The 9,395-nt window shown below is 45.3% G+C and overlaps 1 protein-coding gene across 1 annotated transcript in view; it reads left to right on the top strand.

The window, feature by feature from the left end:
• Positions 1-5,768: 5,768 nt before the first annotated feature.
• ALDH9A1 (aldehyde dehydrogenase 9 family, member A1) overlaps positions 5,769-9,395 on the top strand; it is a 23,303-nt gene continuing 19,676 nt past the window's right edge. Inside the window, exons 1-2 of the mRNA XM_004688414.2 lie at positions 5,769-5,976; positions 7,594-7,739. Of these exons, the coding sequence (XP_004688471.1) occupies positions 5,796-5,976; positions 7,594-7,739 (327 nt within the window). The 5' untranslated portion in view covers positions 5,769-5,795. The remainder of the gene's footprint in view (positions 5,977-7,593; positions 7,740-9,395) is intronic.

Below are 9,395 nucleotides of genomic sequence, written 5' to 3' on the forward strand. Positions count from 1 at the left end.
ACAGTGGCTGCGGATGGCTTCATGGTGCTGAGACTTAACCCCTTACCCCACCAGGAAGGCCCAAAAGTTTTGTTTTAAACCAACAGTGGAGATGGCAGGAACGTCATCTGCAGTGACACTGCTCCCTTACTCTTCCTCATTTGTTGTATAAAGTGAGGAGAACCAGTGGGAGGAGGATACCATGTGCGGTCATCACCACTAAATCATTTGTGTTCTCATCACTATCCCCTTAATTGTCCTGCAACTGCCTCCCAAGTAGTTGCTGTCACTCTGGTCTCTTCAAGTTCTAGTTCATCACCTTCCATCCTGTCTTGGCAATCATCCTTATGAAAATAGGAGATGAATCGAAAGTTATCCAATGGCTCCCCAGTGGTCTTTAAATAAATTGAAACAATTTGGCACAGAAATTCATCCCAGTATGGCTCTCAAGCTTCACCCATATATCCAGACTCTGGTCAAGTAGATTTAATTTTTTTAAAATTCTGCATTGTAGTCTCTGCCTGGAATGTTCTCATTTACCTGATTTTTCCTACTTGGCTCAAGCATCATCTCATAGTTTTCTCTGTCCTTTACATGACTGGGTGGTTTTTTCTGTGTGTCTCTTAAGCTTTTCCTATATGAGTTGTTTATAAAAATGGGCAAGTTTCTTAACTTTCTATGTGTCAATTACTTTCTCTGGAAAATGGGTCCAGTCAGAACTCTTGTCCAGTATCCGCTTACCTGAGTCTTCAGATGGAGCCTCTCACTTCCCTGGAGAAGCATGCGGATCACGCCTGCGGCACTGGCACTTGTGTGCTGAGCTTGTGTGCTCCAGCCCTCACCAGTGAATTGTCTAACATTCCTTGCTTAATTCATTATATCTAAAGATTATGTAAATTAATAAGATGAGTACAAAAAGAGGACTGCTCCTATGAAAGCTAATTTGAATGGGTTGAAGGAGTCAATAAAAGGATGTTGCTAAAAATAATTGTTTTCATTTTATGTGGGCGAAATGAACAGAGGTAGTAAACATGTAGAAAGAGCCAGCATTTTTATTCTTGCCTACTGTTTTAGTTCATTCTCCCTATTAAAGAAACCAAAACTGGGAATCAGAGTGGATGAAGTACTCATGGTGGTTTTAAAGACATTTTAGAAAGCATCACGAGAAACAGCATTTTCATCACATAATTTCTGTTTACATTGTTCCAATTTTGAAATTTTATTTGAATTGTAAATGTTGGATTCAGCCATATTACTGCTAAAAAGTAAACAAAAGTAAGGGTTCCTTGGAAAAAAGTGTCAGTCACGATGAAGTACAAAAGCCTGACTAACCATAATCTCCCCAATACAAACAAATAAGGGGATACATTTTAGGGTTGGCTTATGTCAGAAGAAACCAGTGGCACTGTACAGTGGACTCCTGCTCCAGGAAAGGCTGCCCACCATGAAAAGGAAATGGGTATGTATTTTATGCTTTAAGTTAAAATGAAAGTGTCCGAAGCTTGTTTGTATATTTTTTGGTGAGTTGTCACTGAACTGATGAATGGCATCCGGAACATAGGTTTCCTGGGGCCAGCCAGCTGCATCTCTCTACTGTGTGACTTAGAAGAGACTAGAAAAGGGGGTGAGTGGCAAAAACAGTTCTCTGGGGCTCAGCCTCTTGAGCTAGTAGAGCATCTTTCCACCTGAGGAAAGCGGACAGATGAGAGGGTGGGCCGAGGCGAGAAGAGGACACCAGGCACAGCTCAGACTCAACCTGAAGTTGCACAGGGCTTGAAAATGGCAGCTTGTCCCATCTGTGAGTGTCCAGCAGTTTTTCACTGCTTCCCCCACCCAATGAGATAAAAGAAATGATCTTCCTACCTTTCTTTAACTTTCTAATGAACCCTTTCTTTGCTTTGGCAAACCCAGTTTCCTTACTGATGAAAACGGAAGGGACTTGTTTTATTTGGGGGGCCTTTTTAAAGAGCCAGGACAATCTCTCCTATGCTCATTGGCTAGACTGAAGTCAGTGCCCATATCTAACCCACCAATGCTAAGGGGAATAGGACAACCCTGATTGGCAGAAAACTCCTAAAAGAAGACAGGTGGAAAGCTACTTGACATCAACTGTAGCAATGAACGTAACTGACTAAAGCAAAGGCAACAAAAGCAAAAATAAGTGGGATGACATCAAACGAAAATCTTCTCAACAGTAAAGCAAATCATTAAAAGACAACCGACTGAAAAGTGAGAAAATCCTTGCAAATCACATACCTAAAATTTAATATCCCAAATATATAAAGAATGCACATAGCTCAATTAACAAAAGCAACAATTTGATTAAAGAATGGGCAGGTCTGAATAGGCTTTTTTTTTTTTTTTCAAATAAGATACTCAAATGGCCAACAAGTACATCTTAGCTTAAAAAGATAAGAAAGAAATGTTTGGTAGGGCATGGAGATGAGGGAACACTTGTACTCTTGGTATAATGTAAATTGGTGCAGCTACCATGGAAAACAGTGTGACAATTCCTGAAAAGTGTAACAACAGATTTACCTTATATCTGTTCCACTTCTGGGCATTTAGGTAAAGAAACAAAAATATAACCAAAAGATATATGTAACCCATGTTAACCATGTTAACTGAAGAATTATTTCCAATAGCCAAGATCTGGAAACAACCTAAGTACCCATTGAAAGATAAATGGATAAAGAAGATATGAGTATATACACAATGGAATATTAGTCATAAGAAGGGAAACCCTGCCATTTGTGACAAAATGGATGGAACATACTGAAATTATGCTAAGTGATAAGTTAGATAAAGACATATTGTATGATTCCCCTTATATGTGGAACCTAAAAAAAATAAACAAAACTCACAGCCACAGAGATCAGAATGGCAGTTGCCAGAAATGACAGGTGGTGGGGGATGAATAAAGTAGGTGAAGGGGGTCAAAAGATACAAACTTTGGCCCTCCCTGGTGGCGCAGCGGGTTAAAGCACAGCACTGAGAATCTAAAGCCACTTCCGCATGAGTTCGATTCCCGCCTGCCCCGGAGGTGACCACATGGCGTGGCAGACCTTTCCTGACCCGCCCGCTGCTCCCCTCAGCAGTGTACTTCGTCGATCTGCCTGTTCTGCTCCCCACTCTGTCTCTGGTGAATCCTCTCACCCTCCGCATCTCTGGCCTGTACCCCAGTTCTGTATGAATAAATAAATAAATCTTTAAAAAAAAAAAAAAAAGATACAAACTTTCTCTCATAAATAAGACATGGGAATGTAATGTACATCATGGTGACTATAGTTAATAATGCTGTAGAGCATAAGCAAAATTTGCCAAGAAAGTAAGTACTAAAATGTAACTTTGTGTGGTGACAGGTGGAACCATACTTATTGTGATCATTTTACAAATACAGAATCATCATGTTGTACACCTGAGACCAATATAATGTTATATCTCAGTAAAACTTTTTAAAAATAAAAGATAACCCTGGTTGAGTTAGTCTACTTAGGATTTACCCTAGTTGTATGGATGTGAATCAGATATTGGAATAAAGTCCACACGCTTGGGAAAACAGAGAGATGGCTTTCAGGTAAGGGTAATGATTTAGAGAGGCAATTCAAGGTGGGCTACAAGAGGGGAATTCAGGCACTTACCACCACCTCCCCCCCCCCCCCCCATGCAGCCTTTATTCTGGATCTTACTATTTGCTGCCCCCTGGTGCAGGAATATTTCTATCATAAAGGTTTGGGGGCACTGGAAAATGCAAATTCGCAGTCAAGATTTCAAAAACGTATTAGATATTTGCAGCTGCAGGCCTACTTCCTGAAATTCCTTCTTTGTTGTAAGAGTTTGCTTTTTGTAGCTTTCTCCAGCTTCTCAAATGTACTGCTAGGAGTGTGCTGCCCCCTAGTGGCCAGCCGACTCTGGGGAACAAATTGCTTTCATTCTTGGAACCTCCAGTCCACTGCACCCTGGAAGGAAGAGCGCGAGGGCCAGTGGACTACGCTGAGAATGGCTACGCAAACGCGGCCAATGGGAGGCTCCCAGTGGTTGCGCAAGAGGGCACAGACCTCACCACAGCAGGAATCATTACTTTTCTATATTCCTAGACTCTCCTGCCTCTCTTCTTCCACGAAACAAAACCAAAATAACCAAAAGGACACATTTGTTTCCCTTGCCCCCATATTCTGCTCACCATCTTTCTCTTCATGTTCATCTTCCTTTCCTCTATTTTATTCTCTCTGCCGAATCCTCTGTAACTTCTGTCCTTTGCTGAGATTTTGGGACATCCTCAATCTTATCACAGCTGAGTTTGGTCCCACTTGGCTTAAGTACTTCTGTTTCCATTCCAGGACCAAAGCCAACCAACTCAGGGGATTGAGGGGGCTCATAGTTGGCAGAGAGTGCTAGCGAAGTTGACCAGAGGGGTTATTTCAATTGAAATCCTGAAAAACATTTCCTGGCATCTGTTGACAGGTAAGGAGAAAACAGGGTGAGATACTGCAGCCCCCTGAAGAGAAACACGCCTAGAGGAAATCAAGGAATGTCAAATTACAACTAATCTCTGCTCATGGAAGTCTGGCGCAGTGTCTGGAGTTAAGAAAGAAAAGGAGGGGCCCTCCCTGGTGGCGCAACAGTTAAAGTGCGGGTCATTATGAAGCTCTCTGCAGCCACTGCAGCACAAGTTCGATCCCCCAGCCAGGGAGCTGCCCTTCATGGCCCAGCAGACTATTCCTGTCTAGCTAGCCTGCTACTCCTTAGCAGTGTATTTCAGTCCATCTGCCTCCTCTGCTCCCCAGTCTGTCTCTGGTGAATCCCCTCACCCCCCAACACCTCTGGTCTGTACCCCAGTTCTTGTTTGCATAAATAAATAAGTTTTAAAAAAGAAAGACAAGGAGGCCAGCGTGAGACGTGGCTCCTGGGCTAGGGATTAGGAGTGCAGGCAGCAGCAGCAGCCAGCCCCCATCTCTGATGAGGGCTTACCATTGTCAGCAATACCATTTACACTGCACATTCAAAATTCAAAACACACACTCCCCTCACGATACCTTATGTCTCCTTGGCAATCCTGCCCCTCGACTTAGCCATGAAAAGTTTTGTAGAAAAAGAAACCGCAGCTTTAGGGCCCTCGCTTGTGGCACAGCGGGTTAGGACACAGCACTGCAAGCTAGCGCAGCCGCTTCAGTGCAAGTTTGATCCCCGCCCTGGAGGTGACCCACATGGAGCGTCAGACTTCTCCTGACCCGCCACTGCCCCCCTCAGCTGTGTACTTCGCCCATCTGCCTGTCCTGTTCCCCACTCTGCTGTCTCTGGTGAATCCTCTCACTGCCCCTGCACCTCTGGCCTGCACCCCAGTTCTGAATGCATAAATAAATAAATCTTAAAAACAAAAAGAAAGAAAGAAAGAAACAGCAGCTTTAGAACCAAGTAGCGCCAAAGGCGGTTTGGGCACTGTCAGCCTGCTGCAGACCTACAAGTGCCATCCTCAGCGGCCGATCAGCAAAGACGTGTCCAACTACGGAGAGAAGAGCTGGGAAAAGAAGCCCCCTCTTCCCATCCCTCGCCAAAGAGAGGCAGACAGACGGACAGACACCCTAGTGAGTCGCCCATCTTCCGGGTGAGCGCGGGCCGCACCTGGGTTACCTGGACCCCCGAGGTGCCGCCGAGCGACCCCAGCCTCCCAGGCTCGCCGGGAAGCCCTCTCCCGGGCTTCTAGCTCCCTAACTCCTCCGCCCTAGGCCCCGCCCCCGGCATATGGCCCCGCCCACTCCCATTCCCCAACGCCCCGCTGGGCCCCCACTCTCGCACCCGCACCGTGTTGCACGTCCATGTTTCTCCGAAACAGCTTGGCCGCGTCCTCTCGGCTTCTCCCGGCTCTTCGGCCTGCTTCTGTCGCCGCCATGAGCACTGGCACCTTCGTCGTGTCGCAGCCGCTCAATTACCGCGGCGGGGCCCGCGTGACTCCAGCGGACGCCTCCGGCTCCGAGAAGGCGTTCGAGCCGGCCACGGGTAACGGGCCGGGCCTGGGCGGCGGCCGCAGCTGCGGAGGACTCGGCGGGGCTGGGGGACCCACAGGGGCCGGGCAGCGGGTCGTGGGGCGGGGACCGCATAGCGGAGTCCTGGGGGGCGGGGGGCAGCTCCCGGTTGATCGCGTGTTCCGCTGCCTGGCATCTTTGGCAAAGGTGTATTGACACGGGTGAGCGGTGGTGGTTAGCGTGAAGCCGCATAGGCAGCAGCCCATGTTTCGTGCAAACACGAACGCGGTGGACGGGATCGGGAGGGAGGCGACGGGGAGGCCGGCCAGCTGTTTGGGGTAGAGTTCACGGCTCTGCTGCGTTCGGTCCGGCCGCTGCTAATGATTATACTGAGAGCCAGGGCAGCTGTACGGTATCCCGCTGTGCACGCAGGGCCGTGCACAGATTACATCTAATGAGCGTGAATGAGGACTTTTGTTGTCACCCTGTAGTGTTAAAATAAATATTTCTGTACGGAGCCCAAGTTGGGAAAAAGAGAAGTCCTGCATGTATTCAGTGTTCAATGTGTGGGTGCAGTGCAGGGCCCTGGATTTGCTCCTAGAACCGAAGCTTGTGGGATTCTAAGATCCCAAAGCTAATCAAGAAGAGGGTTTTGTTTTTGTTTTATGTTGTGTTTGCTTTGCAAGGTTTTATGAAATGTTTGTGGGAAGAAAGATGTAAATGTTTTGTGTAAAACAGAACAGCCCCGTAAACCAAAAGATAAACTGAATTGCAAAGGACTGCGAGCTCTGGGATGGACTTTCAGATAAACCACAGCAGGAAGGCGCCACGGAGGTCATGGATCCTCCCATATGCAAGAGGAAATAGCCTCTTAGCCCCAACTCCTACATGGATAAGAAAAGAAAAGAAAACTGCTTTTTATTTTAATAACTTACACTGTGTGTGATCCCTCATCACTGCACTTACTTACTGGCTATTTATTCAAGTTTATAATGAAAAGAAAAGTTTTTTGAGCTCTGAAAAAGCTCCAGTTCTTGTTAAGAGGGGAAGCTAACTACTCATTTGACATAAAGAATTCATGTTAGTAGATTTCCTTTGGTCAGATAGGGGACTAGAAAAAAAATGGATTATTTCATATTTTCCCCCAGAATAGGGTAGGGAATAAAATTGGAGTAAGGAAAGGAGAGACTGGGATTTTTTACATTTGAGAAAATGTAAATGTCCTGTTTTTAGGGCTAGCCTTTCCTGATACTGCTTTTAAATAACCATATTTCATTTTGCAAGATTCCCGAAATTCTCAAGCTTTGTTAAGAAGCTTCACAAAGTCATTAACAGGAAATTCACATTAGTAAACCCAGCTGTAGAATAGAGGAGGGCAGGATTTCTTAATCTGGCTTCCTGGTATAACGTAATTCTGTCATGAGGTTTAGCACATTTACCTGGAGAAGTCTGCAATTTATATTAGATTCCTGAAGGGTTCAGTGACCTTAATGTGAGTTAAGAACTGCAGGAATGGGGCTAGCCATGGAGCCAAACCTTATTGAAACACAAAGAGATGTGTTATAGGGTATTTGAGATTTGAGTAGTTCCTTTGTTATTTAAACAAGTGCCAATAGCTTGATACCTTGACTTTTTTTTTTTTTTTTTTTAGGGCGAGTGATAGCTACTTTCTCATGTTCTGGAGAAAAGGAAGTAAATTTGGCTGTTCAAGATGCAAAGGCTGCTTTTAAAATATGGAGTAAAAAATCTGGCATGGAGCGATGTCGAATTCTTTTGGAGGCTGCCAGGATCATAAGGGTATGTTTTAATTTATTCCTTTCCAGAAAAGTCCTTTTGCAGTTCTTGAAGGGTTCTTTGTGATGATTTGTAGGTAGACTTTGATGCTCTATTAGCTTTTACCTTTTGTATGAATCGAAAACATTTCCATATGTCCAACTTGGTATATGAGACAAGCTTTCTTTCAGTAATTCCCAGCTGGGTCTTGGCTCTGGGCCCTTGGCAAGCTTCCTTTTCAGTCTTTGTTGGAGTTGAAGTGTATTCTTTGTAGCTTCTCTTTTCTTTTTATTACATGTACTAGTTTCCCCCTTAGTCTTTCCTCCGATGACTCTTAAATCTAAACCTTTCTTTTCCAGATTTTTCTACCTCCCAGATTGTCTGGCAAGATTCCCTAGATTCATAGATGTTGTCTCCTCTTAAAAAAAAAGTGAAACTTGTTACAGTTTTAAAAAGCAAAAGTAGTAGGTGTGCATTAGAGAAAGTTAGGAAATTTAGGATGGACACCAAAATGATAATCTTGGCTATCTCTGACTGGTAGGACTGCAGGACTTTTTGTTTTATTTATAAATGTGTTAAGTCAGAAATGGTGAAGGGTCTGAGAGTTGCTGGACTTGCAAGGGTTTGTTTGTATTCAGAGAGGAGGCTTTCTGGTTCAGAAAAAGATGGTTTCTTTCTCAAGGCAAAGCTCAGCAGCCAGAGCAGTACCTTAGCCCCAGTGTTCTGACCCTTGACCCCCAGAGTTTGATGCAGAGAGAACAAGATGTTACCCTGATGCTTGCAGTGAATTGCATCACAGGAGAGGAGCCCTCAAATGATGAGATTTAGGTTAAATTGGGGCTTTGGGCAAATATGCCCTTTATTCCCTTTGGAGAGAAAGGTGACTGCTTAAGTGAACTTCCCCCAGGACTGAGGGGGAGGAATTACTAGGTTTATTACTCAGGAGTATAAGCAAATGTTTTCAGGATCAGGAAGTAAAGAACTTTCTTCTTATCTCTCCAGAGGCCTTTATCTTTAGGGGCACTATCTGCCTTTCAAGAGCTGCACTTTTTCTTCCCTCTCTCCCTCCCTTCCTTCCTTCCTTCCTTTCTTCCTTCTGTGTGCAAGAACTGGGGTGTAGGCCAGAGGTGCGGGGTGGTGAGAGGATTATTCACCAGAGGTAGAGTGGGGAGCAGAATAGGCTTATTTACTGAAATGTACTGTTAAGGGGATCAGCAGGTGAGATAGGAGAGATCTGCTGTGCCATATGAGTTAGCTAGCTCCTTGGTGGGGGTAGGTGAGTGAGGGGGAAGGGGCTCCTCAGTGTTGCAAGGAGTTAAATCTCAGAACTATGAAGCTATCTGCAGCCACTGCAGCACGAGTTCGATCCCTGGCCAGGGAGCTGACACACAGGGCGCAGCAGACTTCTCTTGTCTCACCCACTGCTTCTCCTCAGAAGTATATTTTGGTCAATCTGCCTATTCTGCTCCCCACTCTGTCTCTGGTGAATCCTCTCACCGCTCCTACACTTCTGACCTGTACCCCAGTTCTTATAGGCATAAATAAAACAAATCTTTAAAAAAATTTTGTTCTGGCCCTCCCTGGTGGAGCAGCGGGTTAAAGCACAGCACTAAGAAGCTGCAGCCACTTCCGCATGAGTTCGATTCCCGCCTGCCCCGGAGGTGACCAGATGGCGTGGCA

The sequence above is a fragment of the Condylura cristata genome, unplaced genomic scaffold, assembly GCF_000260355.1.
Source record: "Condylura cristata isolate star-nosed mole 26May11 unplaced genomic scaffold, ConCri1.0 scaffold00024, whole genome shotgun sequence".
Lineage (NCBI taxonomy): Eukaryota > Metazoa > Chordata > Mammalia > Eulipotyphla > Talpidae > Condylura > Condylura cristata.